This window comes from Microtus oregoni, unplaced genomic scaffold, assembly GCF_018167655.1.
Source record: "Microtus oregoni isolate MIOR12 unplaced genomic scaffold, Mior012 000045F_ref0000178, whole genome shotgun sequence".
NCBI classification, from domain to species: domain Eukaryota; kingdom Metazoa; phylum Chordata; class Mammalia; order Rodentia; family Cricetidae; genus Microtus; species Microtus oregoni.
The window spans coordinates 1748065-1774881 of NW_024543219.1; the positions used below are offsets into that span (position 1 = coordinate 1748065).

Here is a 26817-nt window from a genome sequence, read left to right on the forward strand (position 1 = left end):
TCGAGGCCTGCCTGGTCTACCAGAGCTAGTTCCAGGGCAGACCCCAAAGCTACAGAGAAACCCAGCCTCAAAAAGTAAACAAATAAACAAACAAAAAAGAAGCACAATTAAATCCCCTGGGACGGGTTCTGGCTGCCCTGCTTCTCTCGCCCACTCCGATTCCACGCTCGCCCCTCTGTGCCCAAGTCCGCCACCCTGGTCCCTACGGCGGGCTGCACCATCTACGGTCTCTGGCCAAGCCAACTTCAAGGGCCCTTTTTTCAGCAGAAACCACTGAACACAAGCAGATAAACACCGCCGCAGGTTACCGACAACGAATACAACCACCTCCGCCCGCGTGCCCCGGGCTCTGACGTCACGTCGGGCGCCGGAAGCGACGAGCATGCTGGACGTCATCTGACTGCGCGGAGCCAGCGGTTGTTGACAGGCAGTGGAGGCGGCTGGCGGGGAGCTGCGGTGTTTTCTACCATGCCTGAGTGGGCGAGCTGCCCTGGGCAAAGGCCTCTGGGCCGGGGTTGAAAGAAGCTGATCAGATGCAGAGTCTGGAGGGCTCGGGGACCGGGCGGTCAGTCGGGACGCAGACTGGCAGCATGACGGGTGAGTGCGGGGCGCGGCCCTGCTGCCGTCCTCCTTATCTCCCGCGGTGCCTCTTGCTCTTGTCTGGCGCCCCGCCTGTCCCTGGTGTCCTTCCAGGTCCGCGTCCTACTTACACTGTGTCCCCGCCGTGCTTGCCTCGTGCCTTTATCCCTCTCGGCACCCTCCCACCCTGCCAGCCCCGTGTCCTCCTCCAGCTCGGCACCCGGTCTGCCTCTTGTCGCCCTCCAGCTCGGCACCCGGTCTGCCCCGTGTCGCCCTCCAGCTCAGGACCTACGTGCACTAGGTCTCCTTCCCGCCCTGCTAGCGCTGTGTCGTCCTCCAGCTCGGCAATCCATCTACCCTGTGTCGCCATTCAGCTCAGCACCCTACCTGCACTGTCTCCCTCCCGCCCTAATAGCCCAGTGTCTCCCTCCAGCTCGGCACCCGGTCTGCCCCGTGTCCTCCTCCAGCTTGGCACCCTTCTTGTCCTATGTCTCCTTCATGCCCTGCCAGTCCTGTGTCTCCCTCCTTCCCCGCGCCCTGCCTGCTCCGTGTCTCCCGCCCAGCGCCCGGTCTCTCTCAGCAACTCCCGCCAGGCCCGCTGCGCCCCTGGCCTCCTTGCCAGACGCGAGTCCTGAGGCTGTGCTTCCCAGGCTTCACAGGTCGCGCACCCTGCCCTGCACTCCTGGTTGCGGGGCCTAGACGCAGTATCCCGGGGCTGAAGAGCCTGGAATTGCGCCTTTGCTTTGATTCCAAATTCACCGCATGTGATGCTTTTCTCAAGTTTTGCCTTATGGTTGAGAATCAGGCGTGTACTAACCATTTCCTTTTTAGCAATGCCTTCCAACGCTAACAAAATAAAACAACAAAGGAACAAAAACTTTCCTCCACGACAACGACGTCAAAGGCGAGGACTTGCCCCAGTTTATTTCCGGAGCTTCGGTGTTGGTTGTATTATTTTATCTATGGGGTAACCTGGAGGGAAAAAGGGACCCACGTTTGGAAGGCTCTTGCAAATGAAGCTATGATTCTCCTACCCGCCGATCTTTTTTGCATCTCACAAGTAGGTTTGAGCTTAGCTCCTTTTCCATCACTAGTGAAATTCTGAATGCCCTCTCTTTTGTAGGTCAAATACCAAGGCTTTCTAAAGTCAACCTTTTCACTCTGCTCAGCCTCTGGATGGAGCTCTTCCCAGGAGTAGAAGCCCAAGGGCAAAAGTCTCAGGTATAACTTGTTTTTTACCCTTGGAAAAAGCAGTAGTCGTAAGTTTGATTATATTGCCTCTTGTAGTCTGCATAGTCAAACCCAACTGGCCTTAAGACTTGAGAAATAGCGTTATCATGGCATTCTGCTTGTAGCTCATAGCATCATAGCTCATCTTTCCAGTCTGAAAAGTTAGTCCTAGCGTATTCCTTGATTATTGGATATTAAAATGTACATTGTAGAAGTCAGGCTTGTTATAATTGAATATTAGAATTGAAAATCTTTTTAACTTCATTAGCGACTTTTGATCACAGCATGAATCTGTTTATACACACATAAATTGAGTCCTTTATTGAGCACAAGTTTTTTTAATTAGTGGCGTGTAATATGTAAGTTTCTATTACGAAATGTCCTCATTCTGACAGAGATAAGGCTATTAGCATTCTGATGAAAATGCCTCCAAGTTTCAGGGCTGTAAAACTTTGTTAGAAACAAGAGATGATTTCAGCTTCCTGTCTTACTAAGCAACTACTCTGTGCCTCCTCCTTACCCTGAGGTGGCCCCTCCTCCTCACCCTGAGGTGGTCTGCTTTTCTGACTTCCTTTCCTTCATCAGACAGATGTGAGGAAGGTTTTCTTTGTTTAAGAGAAACAAGTTAGTTTTATTTAAAATATTTTATTTGAAATCTTGTTTAGGAATCTGGCCCATACCTGTATCAGTTTACGGCTATTAAATTAAAATCTTAACTAGACATAGAAATAATTACAGGGGTCATCAAAATGAATTCTTGTTTTCTAAAGCCAGCCAACTTGGGAAGAGGCTTGGCCTAGGAAAGCTTACTACTTATATATCCTGACCCTTCCCTGCTACTGTTCACTGTGTTAATGTCTAACCCACTGTTTCACGCCCATGTTCCCCATAGCTGTCAAGCCAAAGTGTCAGGCAGGCTTCCCTCTTGTTCCTTGACTATAAGCCTTGTGACCCACAGTACTGAACCGAGGCACCTTCAAGAGTACTCTATCAGTGTACGGTAGCTTGAGGACTTGGTTATCACTTTTAACTTGTCTCCATGGAAAACGTGTTTTAACTACTAAAAAAGCAAATTTACAAAATGCATAGATTATCGTTACCACCTCTGGACGCAGCTACTGTCAGGAAAGCAGATGTGCACATTAGTTTCATCAGTTCCAGAGTCATGGCTGCTGCAGAGAAGAAAACCAGTGATGGGTTTGGGGAGAAACAAATGAAAGGGAGCACATGACACCCCATTTTCATCCTTTTTGTTTTAGCATTTTTATCGAAACTGAAGATAACTCGATTAACCAGCAGCATTAAAAACTCATATTGCACATGCTTTTAGGAGAGTTCTCTTTGTGCTAGTTAATGTTCTTAAATAACTTTTCAGTGTATCTAGCCCTCTTTCTTATATAATCCAGGACCCCATGCCTATGGTAGCCCTGCCCACCATGGGCTGGGCCCTCGCACACCAATCACTAATCAGGAAAATACCCTAAAGGCATGCCCATGGGCCTGCCTGATAGAGGCAACTCCTTAACTGAAGTTCTCTTTTCCTAGACGCCTCCAGGCGTTTCAGGCTGACAAAACTCACACAGAGTAAGTCACAGAAGCTCCAAGATGCGGTTGACATGTAGCTGTATAAAATAGTTTTATGAGTTCCCAAATGAGTATGTGTTCATTATTTTAAAAGGAACAGAAGAAAAAGTCTTCACACTACTACCTAGAGACTGTTGACATGTTTGTATTATTTTATCCTTTTTCTTTTTTATTATACTTGCTTGAAATACTTTATTCTGGATCTTTTCCACCAAAAGTAAGACATACATATGCTGTGGCATTATGTGCGTGGCAGCAACTTGGTCTAGTGTTTCCAGATCAGCCAGGCTGACTGGGCTCCCATTCCAGCTCAAGCTCTTGGTAGTTTGTGTAACTTTGTGTAAGGTATTTTGTTTTTGCATCAGCTTCCTTTTTAGTACAGTGGAAAATCACGTGTACATGCAACATGCTTTGCTTTGTTCTGAGGTCCTGTCCATTGAGCCCATAGCCTTGTACATGCAAGGCAAGTGCTCCAAACCCCGAGCACACTCCAGCCCGTGTGCTCTTACACACAGTGAATGAGCTGAAAGCTCTCTTCATTCTGGCACTGTGTAGACTGTGTTTGGATAAACTGTAGAAGAGTCAGTTGTGTTGATGGACATTTACATTGCTACTTTTGCCAAATTTAATATTTAACAGGTTTAATATATTTGCAAATATGACTAGTGTCTGAGTTCCTCTGTGCTATCAGATACTTACATTGTTCAGCAATAAAAGCAGAATTTTAAAGTGTCCAATCAACAACTGGAAAAGAACTTGTCTATTGAGACTTAGAAGATACAGTGGTAGTAATGTATAAAAAAGAGAGAGAGATAGAGAGAGAGACTTAGAAGAAGGCTGGGGGACAGTTAATAAACAATTTTGAATTAGAAGTTAGGTACCGTGAAGATGGCTAACATTACTTTCTTTTGTACTGGTCCATGCTTTCCTTGTAGTGTAAATTATGTGGCCTTACTTGCTAGCTTGGTCTGAGTCTGTACCCGAGTGAAGTGAGATGTCAACACAGAGCTTCGTAAGGGGGAAGATGATCCAGAGGAAACCAGCCCTTAAATACTGAAATGTATTTATCCTATTGATTATACATTAGACATATATAATTCATCATATTAATCATTTTCCCTCTTAATCTGATTTTAATTAGAAAAACGAAGAGGAAAACCGTGGCCCCTTAGGAGATAATGAAGAGTTGGCCAGAGTATCTGCTGACAAAAAACAGGTGAATTGTTATGATTTTTAAAAAGATGTAACAAGCTCATAATCAAAAGCAAAAGGAATGGATAGAGTCCTGTACAAGACCTCCCATGCTCCTGGGAGCTGCTCAGACTCTCCTAAAAGGCCTCTTGGGTACTGACAAGCCTGTAAGCCTTTCCTGTTAAAAAGCTCAAGTGAGAGTTGTCTGTAATGTCCTCCTGCTTGTTTTATTTGCAATGTAACTTCTAATCCTGAGTCACATGGATGGATTGAGCAATGCCTCCGAGCTTCTCCACATGTGTGTATCTTGGTTATTATTGTGAGAATTCAAAGCCTAATTGGTCTTTATCTTGGACATTTCTGAAGAGCTGAGGTAATATCTCCCTCTGGGACAAACAACAGGTTGGTTTGCTTTTTCCCTTCAAACACCAGGATACCAGCCTTGATGTTTCTCTCTGCATAGCCACTGTGGGTCCAAGCAACCACGTGGTCGCAGCTGCATTCTGCCCTGGGGAACTAGAGGGTGTGGACCACCACAAATGTGCTTCTCACTCTTTGGAGTCCTCTGTCCCCGACCCAGGAACTTCATGTTTTCTCTTATATCTAAGAAACATGGGCCATCAGACCAAAAGACCTGGTATTCCTTGTCATGCTACCTGTAGCTTCCAGAGATGGCTGTTCACATGCAGAGAATAAGAACATGTGTTTTGTAGAGTTATTATTCTGATGTCTGTCTGTATAAGTTTCCTGATTAGTTCTGGGAGTGGGTCTCTTCACTGCCTGGTGTGATTTAGAAATAATTTGCTAGATGCTTTCAGTATAAGAGAAACACAAAGGGAAAAAGTAGTGAATCACCTAAGGAAATATACTGAAAGGTGGTCCTGTTTCATCATGTTTTAATGTAAAACCATATGACTAAAATTACATAGAAACCGCCCAAGATGTGCACGAAGTGAAACAAGCCAGGGCCCAGAAGAGTGGTTCCCAGAAAGTAAGTGTGCTGGGGCTGTAGCAACTAAAAGTCCCAGACTGGAACACAATTTGGGCGTCTCATTTGGGGTGAAAATTTTTATCTCAAACTAGATATATTGGCTATAGCTAGAAGCAAAATTAACAATTTTTTGTTTGTTTGTTTGGATGGGGGAGCAGTGTTTTGTTTTTGAGATGGGGGCTTCTCCATGTAGCCTTGGTTGTCCTGGAACTCACTCTGTAGACCAGACGACCTCAAACTCAGAGATCTGCCTGTTTCTGCCTCCACCCACTGGGGTTAAAAGCATATGCCATCATGTCCAGCTATTTTTATTTTGTTTTAAAAGGTCTCAAGAAGTGATAAACTTGGCCTGAAAGATTAAATCGTTCTAGTAAGAGGTTGATAATGCACTTCCTGTGTCTTGGGAACAGTGTCACATACAATCATTTATTTCTGGTTTATTTCTGTCTGCTGACAGTGTAAAGCCAATGTCATTCAGCTGAGTTGCAGCCACTCTGTTGGCCATGTTGCCTCAGTTTAACAGTGCCAGCTCTGTGCCCAGATCCTTTGTCAAGGCAGTTTTCAGTGGTTGCTTTCTAAAGTGAACAGTGTTGCACTCAAACTTGCTGGAAGAAGGTAACATACAGTTTGTATTCAGGGAATGTACAGTTAAACTTTGGGATGAAGAGGGGAAGGTTTACTTTTTACAAGTTTGGAGTCAAATGCATTACGTTTTAGTTGTGCCCTTACCTTTAATAGCTGAGCTATCTTTTCAGCATAAGTTAAGGCCAGCCTGGGCTATATAATGCAATCCTGACTCAAAAAAGAAAAAAATATCTTGTAATTTTAGAATTGAGAGGATGCCTGCTTTAGTTCTGCCTTTACCGTCTGTGATTCTTCCGAGGTGTGCGTGAAATTCAGAGGATTTCCTTACACCATCATGAAGCTTGTAGTAAAATAATCCTCACCTGGATGGTGGAAGAAACCAGTCAGCTGACTCGGCCTGTGGCCTTTATTAGGTTAAAATGAACTCATCTTTCACTAGAACAATGTAATAATAGCCACACATGTAATTAACCAATAGAGTCTTAGTTTTGGAAGTTTCTCTTCTAAAGTCAATATGAAGCTCTCAGAAATTCTTTGTGGACCTAATTAGAAATCTGTTTTTATGAAGACTGTGTTTAGGTAAGAATTAAGCACAGCTTTCATCATTAGAAAGTCAAGTATTACCCATGAAAGGACAGTATTAGTCATAACTAATAATTTATTATTTTGTGTCTTAATTAGGTGAAGAAAACTGGTCTTGTGGTGGTGAAAAACATGAAAATCATTGGTCTTCACTGCTCTAGTGAAGACTTACACACTGGACAAATTGCTCTTATCAAACACGGGTCCAGGCTGAAAAACTGTGACCTCTACTTTTCAAGAAAACCGTGTTCTGCTTGTTTGAAAATGATTGTGAATGGTGAGTACAGATGAGGTGGTGCTGGAATTCAGCTCCTTTATCAGAGAGCAGCTGTGAGGGAAGACATTGCCCAAATACACAGAGATAACGTGGGAGTGGAAATGCATGTTTGAAGACCATTTACACATTGTCAGAGGATAAGTCTGCAAACGTGGATTCTGAGCTCAGCTCTGTCTGCTGATCAGCTAACTTACCCTTGGTAAATTATAGGCTGATGCTAGTTTACAATAGAACCCCAAAATTTCAGTGGCTCGAGACTGCATTTCACCCCTACGGTTGTCAGACACGGGCACTGACAGCAGCAGGCGGTTTTGTTCACATGGTTGGTTTGTGGGAGTAGACATCATTCTTCTCCCTACTTTCATCAGAACTGGGGTCTCTCTTGAGTCCTCTGCGTTCAGAGAAGGCATATCTGCTTCTTAAAATCCTGCTTGGGGGAGAGCGGCTGGGGATTGTAGCTCAGTGATGGAGTGCTTGCCTAGCATGGGTGAGGCCCAGGTTTTTCCCAGCATCATAGAACAGAACAAGACCCGGCAGCCACATAATATCCTTTCTGTTCATGTCGCTGTGGGAGCTGTAGGCTCTGGCTGGGCAGCTCTCTGTTCTAGTTTCGTTTATGTTGTAACCACCATGACCAGAAACAAACGTGGAAAGGAGATGATTTATTTGGCTTTCAAGTCCAGATAAAGTTGATCATTAAGAGAAGTCAGGTAGGAACTCAGTTCAGGAACTGCTTACTGTCTTGCTCCATGCCGTGCTCTGTCTGCTTTCCTGTAACAACCCAGGCCTGGGGATGGGACCACCTCCTGGCCTGGGTCCTTACACACCAATCATTAATAAAGAAAATGTCTCACAGACATGGCCACAGTCCTGGATGTGGAGGCAATTTCAAATCAAATTTCAAATCAGATGGAGCCAATTTCCCAATTTCTTGAGATTCCCTTTTCCCAAATATGTCTCAGTTTGTGTAGAGTTGACAAAAACTAGCCAGCACACTCCCAAAGGTTACTATATACCCTGGAAGGTCACACAACACGTGACTGCTTCTCATTCTATTTTATAGGTAGGTAAACATGCAGGTGATTGTATCATTTTAAAGAATGTATCTCACATATGGGCACCTGGTAGCTCTAGAAGAAAGAAGACAACAAATGTGACTCCCCATCCTTTTCCTCAGGGAGACTTGGTATCAAATAAGGCTGTAAGTGCGGCAGGAGCTCAGAGGCCTGGCTGCTGTGTTTTGAAAGCTGAGACATAAGCCTGATCTCCATGGCTATATTAGTTATATTCTATTTCTGTGATAAAGTACCATGACCAGAAGCAACTTATGGACAAGTTTATTTAGGCTTGTGGCTCCAGAGGATCATAGTACATTCATGGTAGGGAGGCAGAGCAGAAGGCAGACTTTAAAAGACTGGTGATGCCCTTTTCATCATTCTATGACATTTTTCTGTTAAAAGTTCTTTGTGGTCAACAAGAACAAAGTGTGTACAAAAAATACCATCATGAAACTCATACTTCATATGCTAATTTAAAACTCGTTAAGAAAACCAAGGTTAAAGAAAATGAAAGCAACATGTTTTAAAACAGAAACTTCTTGGTGGGCGTCTTGGATAACGAGGAGGGGTCCCATCATGTGTTCCCATCTTGATGGTCTGGATGAGGAGTCACATTATTTATTCCCCTGTTTTGATTTCCGGAGTTGTTTTTAATTCAAAGAATGCTGCATTAAAAGCATGCACATTTTCCTCTCTTTAGAATATAGCTTTTCAGAAGAATTCTGAATCTGAGACAGGAACATTTTGAGTGCATAAATGTAGTATTTATAGTTATTTAGATATAAAACTACTCTAAGCCTTACCATGTGTTGACTATAACATTTCCAGAGCAACCATGGCAACATGGAAAACCTTGGTGTATAAATATTTCAGATTTTGCATGCAGTGTAGTTTCTACTGTGTTAGTCAAGTCTGCCATTCGAGGGTACTCATTACATATGTAAATGAAGGGTTGTGTCTTTGAATAAATACAAACATTGAAATTTTAATTTCTCATAATCTCATATGATAGAGAATATTCTCTTGTAAAGCCCATACTTAACCCATCAATTGAAAAAAGACTAGCCATAGAGCCATTTTGGCCTGTGGGTATTTGTTTGCTAACCCTCACATTGTGTAAATGACAGTGTAGACGTTTGTCTTGGTAATGGTAGACTGGATTTAGATAGAAAGCCTCTATTATGCTTATATCAAAACAATGACCTTTTATATTTTTATATTTTAGCTGGAGTTAACCGAATTTCTTACTGGCCTTCTGACCCAGAAATAAGTTTGCTCACCGAGGCTTCTAGCTCTGAAGATGCAAAGCTGGATGCCAAAGCAGCAGAAAGGTTGAAGTCCAACAGCCGGGCCCATGTGTGTGTCTTACTCCAGCCGCTGGTGTGTTACATGGTGCAGTTTGTAGAGGAAACCTCTTACAAGTGTGACTTTATCCAAAAGACTGCAAAAGCACTGCAGGGTGCTGACACTGATTTCTATTCTGAGTGTAAACAAGAAAGATTAAAAGAATTTGAAATGTTATTTTTGATTTCGAATGAAGACATGCATAAGCAGATACTGATGACTATAGGTCTGGAGAACCTGTGTGAAAACCCCTATTTTAGCAATCTAAGGCAAAACATGAAAGACCTGATTCTACTTTTGGCCACAGTAGCTTCCAGTGTGCCCAACTTGAAACACTTCGGATTCTACTGTAGCAACCCAGAACAGATTACTGACAGTCACAACCAAAGCTTGCCGCAGGAAGTTGCAAGGCACTGCATGGTGCAGGCCAGGCTATTGGCATACCGAACTGGTGAGTTCAATGCTTAGTTCGTAAACAGGGGCTGAGGTTGGGTTACCAGTGACACTGAAGTGAAGTGGCTTCCTATCGTCCGTGGTAGAGAGTTCCTGGACTCTTAGATACTAAAGCATTGTTGCTCCAACAGCGTAAAGGAGTTACCCAACCCCTTGTGTATTCTGTGTTCTTAATTCAGCACTGCATTTACAAACCAGGACCAGGAGACCTAAGTCCTGTTTGCTTCTTACACAAATAATCCCTTTACCCACTAAGTCCCTCAGTAAAAATGGCACAAAAAGAAAACTAGAATTTCTCGTTTTTATTTACTCCACAATTTTTTTGTTCATACTCGGTTTTTTAAGAATATGTTTTTTATATATGTTAGTGATTTGTCTGCATGTATTTTGTTTGTGCACCACGTTGTTCCTGGTGCCCTTAGAGCCCAGAAGATGGTGGCGTGCAGTCATGGACAGTTAGTTGTGAGCCACCATGTGGGTGCTGGAAATCAAACTCAGGTCCTCTGTAAAAACAATAAGGGCTCTTAATTGCTGAGCCATCTCTCCAACCTGTGTATTCTATTTTTATTAAAAAGTTAGAATTCTGGGAATTTTTAAATTTAGAGGGAAAGAAATGAAGGTAAAAGAATGCTGTTATTCGGTTTCTGGTGATACGTTCCTGTCAGCAAGTTAAGTGATCTCACTCTGCTGTGCATGTGTAAAAGGAAAATACTACTTAGTGATGTTCTTTATTTTGATAAAAATGTAGCATTATTTTCATATCTAAGCTAATATAATGTTTTTCAATGTAGAATTGCCACTTTGTAAAATCCAATTTTGAAGTAAGTAGGGAAAATCCAGACAGGAGAAGTAGTAAAGACTTATTTGGGACATATGCTATAGTAGGACTTGTTTATTTATTCATTTATTTATTTACTAGATAGGGTCCTATGCAGTCCAAGCTCCCTAAGTAGCTGAGGATGACCTTGAACTTCTGACCCTCCTACCTCCACCTCAAGTGCTGGAATTAGAAGCATGCACCTCCTGGACCTTGTGCTGTGCTGAAGATGAAAGGAACCTAGGGCCTCATGCACATTAGGCAAGCATTCCACCAACTGAGCTACATCCCCTGCCCAGAAACTTAATTATCCCAAGAAAGGAGGAGAAGAGAAGGAGAATAAGAAAGGCCTGTACAGATGGCACTGGTCTTTAAAAGACCTCAGGTCGAGTAAACGGAATGAAGGATCTCAACCGACAATGTACAGAATCTCCATGGAAACTTTAAAAGGTACAGATGCTCAAACTCACCCAGATCTGGGTACAGCCTAGGTCTTTAAAAGTTCTGCAAGGTGTTCTGATGTTCATCAGGGTTGATAATCCGAGTCTGATTTGTAATGTAGAGTTTACATACTCTAAATTACATTTTGTATTATCCGTGTGTCCACTTACTATTGAGTTTTATATATAAATCCGTGCTGGTACATTTGAATTAAAAGGTTTTCCAAGGAACAGTTTTTGACAGTGGATTTTTTTGCAGGGGAAGGTTCTGGACCTCAACGCCTAGTTAAGATGAAACTTGACTATCACTCACTGTGTTCTTTCAGGGGAGAACCACCGGCATAATTAGCATTTTCCCTGAGAACTAAAGAGTGGTTATTAAATGGGGGGATCTTTTCATATTCAAAATAGTGGTTCAGGGGCTGGGGAAGTCGCTCAGCAGGTAGAGTGCTTGTTGTGCAAGCATGAAGACATGAATTTGGGTCCCCGGCACACCCGAGAAAAGCAGGCTATGGCTACGTGTTTATAGCCCCAGGCCTGCAGCTGAAACAAGATTGATTGTGTGGACTCACTGGCCAGATAGTCCAGCCAATAAGTTCCAGTGAGAACTTACTCCTAAGTAAGGTGAAAAGTACAGCACTCAACATCAGCATCTGGCCTCTGGAGGCACACACACGCACACAGAGTTCATAATCATTACAGCCCTTGGGGCGAGTGTGAAGGAGTTTAGAATTCAAGGGTGTTAATGTAAGGTGGTGTGTGCTGTTTGGGCAGGCACTCTGGATGGAACAGTGCTCTATAGGCATGTTGTTGAAGTAGGTGAGAGTAACCCCAAAGCTGTTCTAACTCACTCCATTGAGTCAGATATGAATGTGACAAAGCATCAGGAGGCAGCTGTGGATAACGCAGGTCCCTGGCCACTTTGCTCTGATTGACCAGGGCTCTTCACTAGAGCCAGGAGTCAGCCTTTTTATCAGGCACCCAGCAATTTTTATCAAGTGTTCTGTGAAACACACTTAGATCAAGACCAGTGTTAACATAGAACTATCTGTAACAGAAACTGGCTTGTGTAGGGGCCAGCTGGCTTCTTGGAGAGTCAAGGACCTTTTTGCCAAGCCTGACAGGCTGAATGCAGCCTGAGTTGGAGCTCAAGTTCTCTTCTTCCGTGTTGTGGAAGTTGTCCTCTGACACCTATAAGTGCACTGTGACACCCACATATATGAGTGCACACACACACACAAATAAAATTTTAAAAATTAAAGAAATAGATGTGCCTGTAGGCATGAACAATAGACTAAAGAATACTCTGACTTCAGGGGTCAGTGAGCCTCAGGAATCTGTTCAGTGGTCATAAATTGGCCTTTCCTTCGAAACTGCAGGAAAAAAAACCTTAAGAATAATCAGATTATAAGGGACAATTTTGTAAAAATTACAGATATGGTAGATGCCTTTAATTCCAGCACTCAGAGAAGCTAAGGCAGGAAGACTGCAAGTTCAAGGCCAACCTGGGTTATCCAGCAAACTCCTATCTTAAAACTGGAAATCAAGGATCATCCCTACTTGAAAAGAGGTAGTGAATGTTCTCTTACAATTAGCCCTTGCCAAGAAGCAGAAATGCTGCTGATGGGAAAATGCTCTTTCCTTCCGTGAAAAGGTCCAGTCTGTCCCCAGACTGAAATAGAAATGGTAGCTCCCCAAATCAAAATCCGAATATAAGAAAGGTATTTCATTTGGAGAATTTCTGTTTTGTTTGGTTTTTATTTATGCATGTATTAAACTTTGCTTAGGTTTTGATATTTTAGGTAATTATAATATTGTGGTTATAATTTCCACTACTGCCTTAGACATGAGCATGAAGCATTAATTTATATTATTGCCCTGCATTAAACTATAAAGGTCTAGGAAGCAAGGGAATTTTGCTACCAAATCTCGCCCCTGACACTATAGAAGCCGTCGCCATAGGCTCCCCAGTGTCATAGGCACCTCCTCTTAGTGCAGCTTCCTCATCCCTGCCAAGCCCCCATTTGGCCATTAGCTGCTTGAGGATGGGACTGTCATTCCCCTCCCCACTCAACGGTCAGCCTTTCACCATGCTTTGTACATCTGTGACACTCAGAAAATGAAAATTATTTTTAGGGAATCCTTAATGTCAGAAGGAGATGGAGAGATGGAGAAAAGGCAGCTAGGTTGGGTTAAGAGAACTAACTTAGTTAATTCTATATATATAGAAATGGAAATTTTAACTATTGATAGGCAAAAATGAGAACATATATAAAAATACTTCCCAGAAAAATACTTATTTTATACTATAATTTTGAAAACCTGAATGTGCTTGAATTGCAAATAAGAAATTTTATTGCATAACTACAATTTTTTCAGTTAACTCTAAGACAAACTATAGTTTAATACAACAATGGCAGGGCTTCTGTCTGTATTGTCTGTAATAGAAAAGTAGATGCTTAAATGCACTCTGATGGGAGAGCTTACCTTGAAGGAAGGTGTAGGAAAGACAGTTGTAGGCCTCTTCAGTTTAAATGGCCCCCAGTAAGGGTACAGATAATTCTGTTTTGCTTTGTTTTTTTCTGTAAATGTTATGTGGGATTCCCCTCTGTATTACTATGAATATGTTTTATTACCACTGGTTAATAAAGAAGCTGCTTTGGCCTATGACAGGGCAGAATATAGCAATTGGGAAATCCAAGCAGAGATAGAGGAGGAAAGAAGGTAGAATCAGGGAGATGCCATGTAGTCACCCAAGAAGCAAGAGGTAACAACCACGAGCCTCATGGTAAAATATAAAATAATAGAAATGCGTTAATTTAAGATGTAAGAGCTAGCTAGGAATACCCCTAACCCATTGGCCAAACAATGTTGTAATTATTATAGTTTTTGTGTGATTATTCGAGTCTGGGCAGGTGGGAACTGAAAGTGCAGAGTCCACTTACATAAATGTACCTACTTTGTCCCTTGCTGTGGTTTTCATAAATGCTGTGGTTTTATAATTCATTCAAATTTGTTTTAGAAATTTGAAACTCACCCTAATGTACAAGGAAAACAAGACTTTAAGTAGAATTTCTACTTGAACTTTTTTTCCAAAAATATTTCCATAAAGTCAATTTTTCATGAGTAGAGTGTAAAAAATGTCAGAAAAAAATAAACTTAATTTTAGCACATGTTTATGCCTCTAAATCCATCATTCAGAAACTTCCTATTCATTCTGCTTTTTCATGAGTTAAAAGCGGTCACTTAAATCCTGACCAGGTAAGAAGAGTCAGTGAGGCTGGGCTGTCACAGTTACAGCGTGGGTCGAATGCGCCACAGCCACTTGAGAGGTTGTTACAGGGACATGATGAGTGAGGGTGGACAGTGGCCCTGCCCTGTCTGGCTATTTGGTACCTTATTCCCATATTCCACACCAGAAAGGTTTTATCTCAAGAGTTTTGTGTAGTTAGGACAAGGGATTACTGCTGTTACATTTATGATGTCTGTTGCAGTAAATGTGTTTTTATTGTTTGGGAAGGATGGACTCATGGAACTGGGTGTTGATTTTTACTGAGAAAAACATCCTGTCTTTCAGAGGATCATAAAACAGGAGTTGGAGCTGTCATTTGGGCAGAAGGGAAAGCTGTAAGTATGAAACCATTCCCTCTAACATCTGAGTGATAGCAACTACAGCTCATGCTGTCTGACCTGCTAAAGTCTTGGGTTGTATTGACCTGTTGATAGAATGTATTTTACCAATTCGTATAAACATCTGCCCTTCCCTCAACTGCTGACCGAGGTTTCTGTCCCACCTGGTCCCTGGTCCTTCATCCGTTTAGTCACAAATAAACACACAGAGGCCTACATTAATTATAAACTGATTGGCCTATTAGCTCAAGCTTCTTATTAACTCTTAAAATGTATATTAGCCCATAATTATTGTCTGTGTTAGCCACATGTCTTGGTACCTTTTTTGGCGAGGCAGTCACATCTTGCTTCCTCTGTGTCTGGGTGACAACTGCAGACTGACTGTTTCCTCTTCCCAGAATTCTCGTTGCCCCGCCTCTACTTCCTGCCTGGTCACCCCACCTCTACTTCCTGCCTGGCTACTGGCCAATCAGCGTTTAACATACAATTGACAGGGTACAGACCATTGTCCCACAGCACTCAACAATTTTCAAGGTTCATCCATTAGCAAACATTTATTGAACACTTTCTGTGAGTTTGTTGAATATTGCCACAATGAACACTAGGCAATTGAAACATTTTTAATTACTTTTTTTTTTTAAGAGAGGAAGAGGTTTATGTCAGCTTAACTTTCAGGTCACATTCTGTCACCGAGGGAAGTCAGGGCAGGAACTCCAGGTGGAGACCATAGAGGAATGGCGCTCACTCCTAGCTGTCTCACGCTTATCTAGCTTTCTCACCCAGCCCAGTGTCACCTGCCTAAGGATGCACTGTCCACAGTGGGCTGTAGCCTCCTGCAGTCAAGACAATGTCCCACAGACATTCTCATAGACCGGTCTGATAGAGGCAGTTCTTCTGTTGACACTCTCACTCCAGGTGACTCTAGTTTGGCCAAGTTGACTATAAAAAGTAACCAGTACACTGGGCTTCTCTTTAATAATGCTAACCCCTTTACCAAATACCACTCATGGTTTCTTATCTCACTTCCCTTCCCTAAAACTTTAAACTTACTCCCGAAGCTTCATGTTCTTATCCTTTGCTCCCCTCTTTGCCCTTCCTCACTGGATAAGAGCAGTGAGCAGTAACAGTACACAGCTTGAATGCCATCCTGGCATGAAGTAACCTCCACCAAACAAGATATATCATGTCTTTAAATTCAGCATCAACCAGGTTCTTAGGATTTGGGAAGAAAGCAGCCAGACTGTTTTCCTATGATATCACAGTGTGAGCACATAGCCCAGCTCCTGATGGAGTCCTTGGTCCACAGGAAGTCTTATGAACCAGGCCTCCACTCTTTGTTTGTTTGGGGTTTTTTGTTTGTTTTGTTTTTAGCGCTTTAGTTTTTCAAAGCACTCTTGACTTCTGAGGTACCACTAGAACTGCTAACATCAAAGACCATCTTGAAGTTACCTCTGAAGATGGCAGACTTAAGATGATCTGATATTATGTTTCTATTTCAATTTTAAGATTTTGTTTACTTATGTGTGGTAGGTGATGTTTATGTTCCAGACACACAGCCGTCTTCTCCTTTCACCTTGTTGATTTCAGGGATGGAACTCAGCTCCCCAGGCGTGGTGGCACATGCCTTTACCAGCTCAACCATTTCTCCAGCTCAGATCTTGTATTTCCTGATGGCTCCATTTATTATAGAAATGGAGCGAACCTTCTTTACATGGAGTGTGAGGGCTTTCAGAATGCGCAAACTCACAGGGTGCTTCTGCTGACCCTTGCAGAGAAGCTGTGATGGAACTGGAGCTATGTACTTCATAGGATGCGGCTACAATGCCTTTCCTGTCGGCTCAGAGTATGCTGATTTCCCCCACATGGATGACAAGCACAAGGACAGAGAAATACGGAAGTTCAGATACATCATACATGCCGAGCAGAATGCTTTGACATTTAGGTACGAGATATTTTTGCCTTCTTTCCTTTAAGATGGAGCAGATGTTGGTTGGAGCTAGTTTTCTTTTATTGTCTTCTGTTCTTCTTTTAAAACTCTTAGAAAATGTTTTCAGAAAAAGAATTTTGATAACGCTAGGTCCTGCTCCTGGACTGGAAGTATGGTCACAGATTCCCAGCTCTTTCCATTTCTTCAGAAATTCTTTCTTCTTACTCTCTCTAGTAGGAACTACTAGGAGTTTGTCCTTAGGGACTTGCACAGCTATTTCCAGTTTTGGATGTTAGTATCCCCTTTGTTTTCTAAATTCAGAGCATGTCTGTTACATATATGAAATACTGGCTCAGTTATGGTTTTTATTGCTGGGATGAAACATCATGACCAAATCCATCTGTCACCGAAAGGAGTCAGGACAGGAATAGGGCAGTATCCTGGAGGCAGGAGCTGGTGCAGGAGCCATGGCGGGGTTCTAGGAGGAATGCTGCTTACTGGCTGGCTCCCTATGGCTTGCTCACTCTGTTTTCCTATAGAACCTAGATCTACCAGCTCAAAGGTGAGACAAGTGTGATCATGGTGGGTTGGGATGGGGTAATGGTGAACTCTGAGTTTAGACTGCTTAGGAGGCAGTCGTGGGTTTAGGGACATATATTCATAGAGCAGACCCCTTAGGTAGCAGGTGGGGTATCTGCAGTCCTCAGCCAGGTGAGCAGGAATGAAACTCAGCAAGATAGATCTAGAAGGTGCATAATTGAAGACAGTTGGCTGAGGGGAGCTATCCACCAGACCTGGAGGTACAGTCCCTGCAGCCACACGAGAGCCTCTAGCCCAAGCTTCCACAGCATGCTACGAATATTCTCTGCTCTCCTTCCATCATCTTCAATGTAGGTTTCCTTGCTGTATTCTGGATGAAGGTTTGATACATCATATCAAAACATTTTTAAAAAATTATGGTTGGAGAAGGTTAAGAGAACTGTAGCTGAAAACTGGGCATTACCACTTACTCATTAAGGAAGCACCTGTCAGTGTATGTCCAGGTAGAGCTCAGTCTTTAGCTGCTGTGGTGGCCTAAGGAGAAGCGAACCCCATTCTCCAGGATCATGATGAAGTGCATGTGCAGAGAGGACCTCCCATGTATGTGCACTCATTTCTCCCTCCCCATCCTCTGTTCTCACTTCCTTTTTAATATGATGTCCAACATACCAGTATCTTACTGTGCAATCAATGAATTTCAGTTATGATGATTGTCATATTTTTGCATATTTTGAACATTTGCTAATTTAGCAAGAACAAGACTTAATCATTATTTGTAATGTTGCAAATTTGTGTTGCAAAATCTCAAATTTAAAGTTTAAGGATTTCTCTACAAACTTACTTGCTCTTTCATAACAGCTTTTGTAATATTTTATAATTTTTTATAGGTGTCAAGATATAAAGCCAGAAGAACGCAGCATGATTTTTGTGACAAAATGCCCTTGTGATGAATGTGTGCCTTTAATTAAAGGTGCAGGCATAAAGCAGATCTATGCTGGGGATGTTGATGTGGGGAAAAAGAAAGCAGACATCTCTTACATGAAGTTTGGGGAGCTTGAGGGTGTTCGCAAATTTACAGTAAGTACCACATTTTTCCCAGAGTACTTTCTGTCTGGTAACCCGCTGAGCATTGAAAAGTAGAGATTCTCACTCTTCTGGGACTGTGAGTGACTTGTCATCACTGGCTCATCTTTATGTGTACAAATTTACCAAACTGTAAGTGTTCAGCCCAGGACCCCTGCCCTGCACAGGTGTTTACAACTTGCAGAGTTGCTCTTTGGTCTTTGAAGTCTGGGTGCCCTCTGGTGGCTTCCCGTCTCTTTGGGCTTGGGTAGAGGTGCAACTCATTTAAGTTATCACTCCACACAAACACACCGTGTACACATTCTCATGAGAGAGAGCCCTGAAAACTACAATGTCATACGTTATAATTTTTTTTCTTTTCTTTTTTTCTTACTCTGAAGCAGGGTTTCTCTGTGTAACAGTCCTAGCTGTCCTGGAACTAGCTCTTGTAGACCAGGCTGACCTCAAACTCCCAGAGATCCGCCTGCCTCTGCCTCTCTAGTGCTAGGATTAAAGGCGTGCACCACCATCCCCCAGCTCTACTTAATATTTTAAAAAAAAGAAATAGAGATGGTTCATGGAAAACTCAGAATTTTTAACATACTTCTTTCTACCTAGGCTTTTAAAAAAGTGTTTTACTTTGGAATACTCTCAAGCATACAGAAAAGTTGTAAGAATTCTGCAAAACACTTTCCCCAGAGGTTGTTGACATGATATCAAGTTACCCTCTTGTAGCAGGAGGCTGCTTGTTTGTTCCCAGCTGCCCAGACTCAAAATAACCACACAGAAACTGAATTAATTAAATGACTGCTTAGCCAATAGCTTAAGCGTATTGCTAGCTAGCTCTTACATCTAGTATTAATCCATTTCCATTATTTTGCCTACCAGCAAGGTTCCAGCTGGCAGCTCACATCTTTCCCCTCTCGCAGCTACATGGTGTCTCCCTGACTCCGCCTTCTTTCTCCCAGCATTCAGTTTAGTTTTCCCTGCCTACCTCTATTCTGCCCTGCCAGGCTCAAGACAGATTCTTTATTAACCAATGCTATTCACCGCATACAGAGGGGAATCCCATATCACCCTCTGTTTCCATAATGCAAGGAGCATGGTGGAGCCACAGAATCAAGAAATAAAGTGAGACATTGCTACAGTGAATCAAGATTTTAGCTGGTCTCCACTTATCCCAGTGATGCTCTGGTAGAACCATCTTGTCCAGGATCAGAGTCCACTCAGTGTCATCCAGGGGCCTGATCCTGGCACCTAGTGCTCCATTGGTAGTCTAGAATTTCAGTGAGTAGGAAAGTTTATAATGAACTGTTTGTTCCTGTTATGTACAGTTTGAGCACAGGGAGCCAGAGCATATGTGTACTGTACACACATGTATGTTATTAAAGCAGTATGTGCTCACTGCAGAAGACTAGGAACATTTCAAATTTTATGTTATTCCATAACTTAGAAATGCCACTGTCAACACTGTATTTGCTGTGTTGTTAAAAGTTCCTAAAAATTATATTTACTAATCCAACATATTCTAGCCAGAATACCTAGCTTATATAATTATTTTCTTTGTTGGATAACTATATTACCTCCATTTTCATAATTATAAAATCCTTTCTATAATTATTTTGAAATGAAATTTTTGAGTTACTGATTTATACTGTTTTGCTCAAATTAATAGATTTTGGTGGCTTGGTGTATTTCAAAACATGCCTTTTTGAAAATTTCTTATGTAACTTCTCACACAACTTTCAAAAATCCCTCCCTCATGTGTGTGTGTTATACACATGCATATATGTGTGAGCTCACTGATGAATTCTCATATACAGGTCAGAGGCTGATGTCATCTTTCTCTATTACTCTCCATCTTGATTTTAGAGACAAGATCTCTTACTGAGTCTAAGCTCAGCATTTCGGCTAGACAGGCTGCTGGTGAACCCCCAACTCCAGGGGTACAGTCACCCCTGTGCCTGGCATTTATGTGGGTGCAAGGCATCTGAACTGAAGTCCTCATGCGTATGTAAGAGCACTTTACCCACTTAGCCATCTTCTCATCCTCGTGTCTCTTTCTTGGGACTAGCCTCAGCCTGTTTTTAGAAGTGACCAAAGTCTGAGTCACATTTTTATTCTTTAGGCCTTCTTTAGCGGATTTAAATTCCGTAGGCGGGCTGGAGAGATGCTTCGGTGCTGTGCAGACTGAGGACCTGAGTTTGTGGCTCTGGAATTAACATGAAAACAGGCATGACCACATGTGCCTATAACCGCAGAGCTGGGTGAAGGAAGACACAAAGACAGGGTTGCTAAGGATTGCTGGCTACCAACCTGGTTGAAAAACAAAACTTCAGGTTCAGTGAGAGACTGTCTCAAGGGAATGGGTGAGGAGCAATAGAAGGGGACACTTGAAATCTCCTCCGGCCAATACATGGGCACTCAGACATATGCATCTGAACAACACACACACATACAAAAACACAGCAACAACAGACAACACAGACATCTACTCTGTCAGAAAAATTTCTGCAGCAACCATGGTACCTTCATGGAGCTCAGTACCAAAGCCAAGATGGCCATTGTGGGCATGGGCATGTAGAAGTCTTCCCCAGACCAAGTCAAGAAAGCCATGAAGGGGGCCATTAATGCAGGATAGGGCCACGTTGACTGCATATGCGTATCATTACAAGAGTGAAGAGGGAGGCCATCCGAGGTCAGGTGAAAGAGAAGGTGTGAAGCGAGAGGACTTCTTCATTGTCAGCAAGGTGTGGGCCACCTGCTTTGAGAGGAAACTGTGAACAGAGCCATCAGAAGCCCCTCAGCATCTTGAACTGGACTATTTGGGCCTCAGCTTATTCAGTGGCCACGGGGACTTGAGCCCAGAGAGCTTTTCCCCAAGTGATAAAGTCAATGTTCTCACCAGTAAAATAACCTTCTTGGATGTGTGGAAGGTCAGGGAAGACCTGGAGAATGGCGAGTTAGTGAGAGCCCTGTGTTGTTGCTGTTGTTGCTGTCATTCTTTGCTTTGCTCTTTGAGGGTCCCACCTCCCAGCTACCAAATAAATACACCCGAAGACTTATTACTTGTAAATGCCCACCCTTAATTTGGCTTATTTCTAGCCAGCTTCCCTTAAATTATCCCATCTATCTTTTGCCTCTGGACTTTCGTCTTTCTCTGTTTCTGTATACCTGTTTCTGTATACCTGTCTTTACTTCTTCCTCTGTGGCTTGCTGTGTAACTGGATGGCTGGTCCCTGGTATCTTCCTCTTTATCTTTTTTTTTGCTGCTAGGTCCTTTTTGCACAGATTCTCCTCCTATTTATTCTCTCTACCTGCCAGCCCCACCTATCATTTCTCCTGCCTACTTATTGGCTGGTAAGCTCTTTACTTGACCAATCAGGTGTTTTAGACAGGCAAAGTAACACAGCTTCACAGAATTAAACAAATGCAACATAAAAGAATACAACACATCTTTGCATCATTAAACAAATTGTTCCACAGTATAACAAATGTAACACATCTTAAAATAATAATCCACAACAGCCCTGGGTGTCTCCAGCTTCAACTACTTCTAGATTGAAAGGCTCCTGAGCAAGCCTGGATGGAAACATAAGCCAGTGACCAACCAGGCTGACTGCTACCCATACATCAACCAGAAACGTTTCTTGCACTAATGTGATCTGACCAAATGTTTGTCAAACACCAGGAACTCTGGTAACACTGGGGATATAAAGATAATAAAAATATCAATAATGGCAAACAAAAAAAACAACACCTCAGTAGGTCCTGGAGATAGACAGGCTGTGTTGCTCGTCATGGGCATGCAGATTCTAATTCTGTCCCTGTGACCTGGGACAAGTTACTACACGCCTCTAGTAATTCTGGTTTGGATGATCTGATTGAGGGTCATTCAAGGTCAGTGTCTTATTAGGCAGGTAAACATAGACATAGACAAACTAACTCCATTTCTTATACTTTTAAAAGCTATTTTAGTGATGGAAAGCAAGGTACTGATATGCTGTTATTACTTCATTTTAAACATACAAATATTTGTGTCTCCTACAGTGGCAGTTGAATCCATCTGAAGCTTACAGTTTTGATCCAAATGAGCCGGAAAGGAGAGAAAGTAAGTATTTCTGAGCACTCTGTTGAGGCTATGTACTGAGGAGAGAGAGCAAGTTCCTAAGATCAGGAGATAGACTCATGTGTGGGTAGATGCAGGATATTCTTCTTGTAAAGATTAGGTCCATTAGGTCCATTGAGTTTGTTCGTAAATGTGTGCTGTGAGTGAGGAGCTGTGTAAAGTGCCGCCCGTGTGCTAACTACTCCAGTCATGTAAATGACTGTGGACAGATTGAATGTGTAGACTACATTTGTTTGAAACAACACTCTTCTCCACCAGTGTAAAAGCTGCTTGGGAGTGAGAGAATCTTAGCACAGATGTATGGGGCTAAGTGATGAGAGCATCTGTGTTCTTCTAGAGTAAAGCCACAGTGGCCCAGGCTGCTCAAGGAATGGAAAGGTTCTGTTTATTCAATTACTTAATTAAGCCAAAAATTGCAAGTGAGTCACTAGTCTTCACATTTGATTATTTACATACTAAGAAAAGCCATACTGAATGTAATATATCCTTGAGATTTCTTACAATTCCATAAGGGCATGATTTTGAACATGGTGCTCTGCAGTTTTATTTTAAAATAGTATCTTGGTTGTGACTGGGTTCTAGGTAAAGGGATACTCCTGTGTATTTTCTTAAGAGCAGCAATGATTTGATTATCTTGAAAAATCCAGAAATACGAAGGTCTCTATGAAAACATAAATGTTTTATTTATTATTTACAATCTGGAAAAACATAACTGCTACATTTTATTTTTTAAGATTTTCTTAAGCAATAAAAGATGTGACACCACCAAAGGTGTTTGGGGCAGTGAAAGTGTTGCTGTGGCTAGGGAGAGAATGCAGAGTGCCAACTGTAGAGAGACATTCCTTTGTCTGTGTTGAAATTAAGAGCATCTGTCCATCAAGAGATCCCACTAAGAGGGTGCAAAGGCAAGCCACGGAACAGAAGACTTGTGCCACTTACAATCAGCTAAGAGCCTGTGTCCAGGATTTCCCACATGTGCATCTCAGAAGGAGGAAGACAGGCCTGCGGGCGCCACCGTGAGAGGACACAAAAGGCTGCTGGTTATCAGGCAGGGGTTTTTGTTATTGTTTATTTTAAGTATTGTTTTTTTAAGCTTTTTTTTGTTTTTGTTTTAAATTTATTTCAACTTTTTTTCCAAATTCCCACTCCCTCCCCTCCGCCCACTCCCCTCCCTCTCCCTCCCCCTCCACAGACCCTCCCACCCCACCCCCTCCAATCCTGAGAGAGGGCCATGCACCCCATCAGGCAGGGTTCTTAACCACCCAGGCAGTTGTTTGCTTTTGTGACAGTTCATCAAGCTCAGCTTATGTTTGATGCCTTTTTAAACAAGAATTTTATACCAATAAATAATATTCTTATCTCCTTTTCAATTATGGAATAGCTTCCTAGTGTATAATTTACTTACCATGAATTTGCCTCTTTAAAGAACAGAGCTACCTGGCCTTCACGTGTTCAGAGCTGTGTGCCTGTCACCACAGTGTTTCATTGCTTTACAAAGAAACATGATACCCGATAGAGCCGCCCTGTCCTTCCCACCCCAGCCGAACCAGTGCTAGCAGCTTTATGGATTTGTCTCCACTGACCGTTTCATATACATGGACTCATACAGTATGTGGTTCCCTTTTAAACTTCTATCTGTTAAGAAACAGACAGGAGAATTAGACAAATAAAAGCCAAACTTTAGCTCTGTTGCCACACAGAAGCTTGACGCCAGGCCATATCGATCGTCCAGCTGTCGTGCACTCTCAGTGACAGTGGCAGGAGCACACAGCAGGGAGGTGCAACTGTGGATGATGTCCCAAGCATCCTATGCTGTAGAAATGGAGCCCAAATAAAGCACTTTTTAAAAATTGATAATAGACTTCGGAGACAGTAAAGGGTCCCAGATGCCCTCAAGAAAGAAGAGGTAAGCGGAACCCGTTGCTAGAATCTGAGTAACAAAGTAAACAAGCACTGAAGTCAGGTAATCCAGGACTTGTGGAAGCTGCCACGCCCGTCAGTGGGGATCTGCTGGACCTTGGGGAACCGAGCCTGAGGATGCTTTCAGGTCTCCCAGGGTCTCCCAACAGAAGCAGTTGCAGTCTCTCCTAAGAGGAAGCTGCAGCATAGGCTCATGGGATGGGATTTGCCATCCTAACTGGAAGGCAGCAGCCGTGCAGGAGATGGGCTCCATGCATGGGGTGACAGAAGCAGCTAGCCCCACAGTTAGACCTGGGGACTCGTGAAATGTCAGGGGAAAGAGCCCATTGAAAAGGGAAGCTACATGTGCTGACATGTGCGCTAATCTCTGCTCCAGGGAAGCTAAGGCAGGAGGATTGTGATCTGGGGACAGCATGAGCAAAAATGAAGAAAATATTATGAAAAGGGATCAGGCAATTTTGAAAATAGAGTTTGGGGAAATGAGAAATTGTTGTTAAACAGTAGGTGAGGCAGGCTGCTGTTTATAATAGGCACACTGTTGGTATTTGAGGGGTACACCTTAACAGTAGACCACCTAATGCATACTGCTGCCAAGTGGGTTGTTCATGTAGAACACGATGATGAGCTCATACCTCAGTGATACTCAAGATAAGTCCCGAGAATTAAAAGACTAGAGAAAAAAGTAATTTAAAAGGTAGGGGATTTTTGTAAAAAAAAAATTCTTAATATTATTTAGGCCTGTAGACATGCACACAGACAGAATATTGTATACATAATAAATAAATATTTTTTAAAAAAGAGATTAGATTTTTAAGGAAATACTTAGCGAGTGACCCGTGGCTACGTTTGTCAGCATGGATGGATCAGAAGTACAGTGTTGAAGATAGTGAGCTGCCAGTGACAAACTGCAGAATACTCAAGAGGAAGCCAGGCTGTGCACTGTTTCCCATATATGATAAAAGTGTTTACAAACCAGTGAGCTAATAAACAAGACAAGTGCTTCTGAGTGAGCTGAAAGGGGAGGGGGTGAGACGGGACAGCATGTGGGAATTAGTGGTGATGTGATTGTTTTGGACAGCAGGTTCTTTTGTCCCCATACAAAGTTGCTGCAAATTTAAGCAAGAATCCTTTATGGATAGTAGATTCTTAAGTGCTTGTTTTATTACCTGGCTAAATTGTAAATATATTCTGAGAGTTTCAAATATAGTACAAAAAGTCAGGGGTGGGGCTCCCAGCTCCCCTCGGGAAGACAGTTGTGGCAGTTTTTATCAAGAAGCTGGAAGGAGAGGGTGGGGGGAACTTGCAAGTGATAGGTTTATTGACTGGTGGATACACAGTTGTGTGGTGATGCCAAACTCACTAGGTTTTACCCTCTTAATATCTTTTAAGCACATGTATGTTATGGTGCCGGTAAAGCTGTTAGCAACCAAAAGCTTGAAGCCAGTCCCTCTCCTGGCATGCCCCTGCCAAAGGCCAGCTTCCCGTGCTGGGGGCCTGTGAATATGAGTCTGTGTCTCTTCCAGATGAGTAACGCCTCCTGTGTACTCCCCACCCCAAGAAATTTATGTGTTGTTGTTATCCGTTACTGAGTGAATCCTGTGTTTCAAGGGTTCACAGATACGCTACTATCTGAGCTGTCTAGAATCAGTATAGACTGGATGCATTTTAGAGCATGGGATGTTGAGATGGATGGGAAGCTGAAGGTCAAACTAAAATACCTTTGCTATAAGCATGATGTCTCCTCCCAGCCTCGTGGCTGGAATAGGTCCCCATGGGTTCTATGTGTGCTTCCTGACATGTGTTATTCTTGCATGTATTGAGGCGCAGGTCTACACAGGAAGAACAGTGCAGCAGCAAGAGGCCGCGTCTGGAAACCCGCTCTGCAGGCCGGGCTACACTGCAGTAACGTGTGCTTTCTAACCGCGCCTCTCCAATTCAGCCTGTGGGCTTGGGAATGACTGAGAAACCTGTACGGAGCTAAATTCCAGTTAGCCTATGAGCGATCTTACCAAGGACGTGTTTCTCAGCACGCAGCATATGCTTTCTTTACATTAAATGCTGTAGCAATAGTTTGAGGCCAGTATAAGACCAACAGGACCTGTTACTGTTTATCCGGACTCTGTGGAGCGAGTTTCAAAGGGGCTCGTTCACAGGAGGGGATCTTCTTTGACAAATAGTAATTCCTTTGGTTGGATTCAGGGATAATGATCAATAAACTGCTCCAGGAAATAAAATGGCATGGTCATCTTTTACAACTCCATGCACAGCTAACCAAGCAGCTGCATCATGCTAAGTCCAACTAGCCAGAAGTTGCTGCGATAGGATCGGCTCTAGGTGGCTGTGCCCCTCCTTCATTTGGAGTGTGTTTTGTAAGTGGTCTGGGGATTAGACCAGTGGAGCAGTGCCGTGAGAGCATGCGTGAGAGCATGTGCAAGGTCCCAAGTTTCTTCCTAAGCACCACAAAGCTAATAAATCGTC

General features: G+C 42.8%; 1 protein-coding gene and 1 pseudogene across 4 annotated transcripts; both read left to right on the plus strand.

Moving 5' to 3' along the window:
• Positions 1–409: 409 nt before the first annotated feature.
• On the plus strand, positions 410–26817 carry Cdadc1 (cytidine and dCMP deaminase domain containing 1). 4 transcript variants are annotated; one of them, XM_041634005.1, is made up of 11 exons: positions 410–597; positions 1703–1800; positions 4535–4609; positions 6842–7019; positions 9303–9872; positions 14709–14758; positions 16534–16703; positions 18116–18305; positions 22341–22401; positions 25371–25374; positions 26152–26817. In XM_041634005.1, exons 1-11 carry the CDS (start codon positions 534–536, stop codon positions 26243–26245), a joined length of 1554 nt encoding a protein of 517 aa, XP_041489939.1. In that variant the 5' UTR covers positions 410–533; the 3' UTR covers positions 26246–26817. The 4 variants fall into 4 exon arrangements, with proteins under 4 accessions (XP_041489939.1, XP_041489938.1, XP_041489937.1 ...); XM_041634004.1 differs by lacking the exon at positions 25371–25374 and having other exon boundaries at positions 26161–26817; XM_041634003.1 differs by lacking the exons at positions 25371–25374; positions 26152–26817 and adding an exon at positions 25729–26116.
• LOC121434867 lies at positions 20689–21949 on the plus strand (annotated as a pseudogene).

Coding starts and splice junctions, on each gene's coding strand:
- Cdadc1 (XM_041634003.1), top strand. CDS start 534: ATGCAGAGTCTGGAGGGCTCGGGGACCGGGCGGTCAGTCGGGACGCAG. Junction 9,873..14,708: donor GCTATTGGCATACCGAACTG/GTGAGTTCAATG, acceptor CCTGTCTTTCAG/AGGATCATAAAACAGGAGTT. Junction 14,759..16,533: donor TTTGGGCAGAAGGGAAAGCT/GTAAGTATGAAA, acceptor TGACCCTTGCAG/AGAAGCTGTGATGGAACTGG.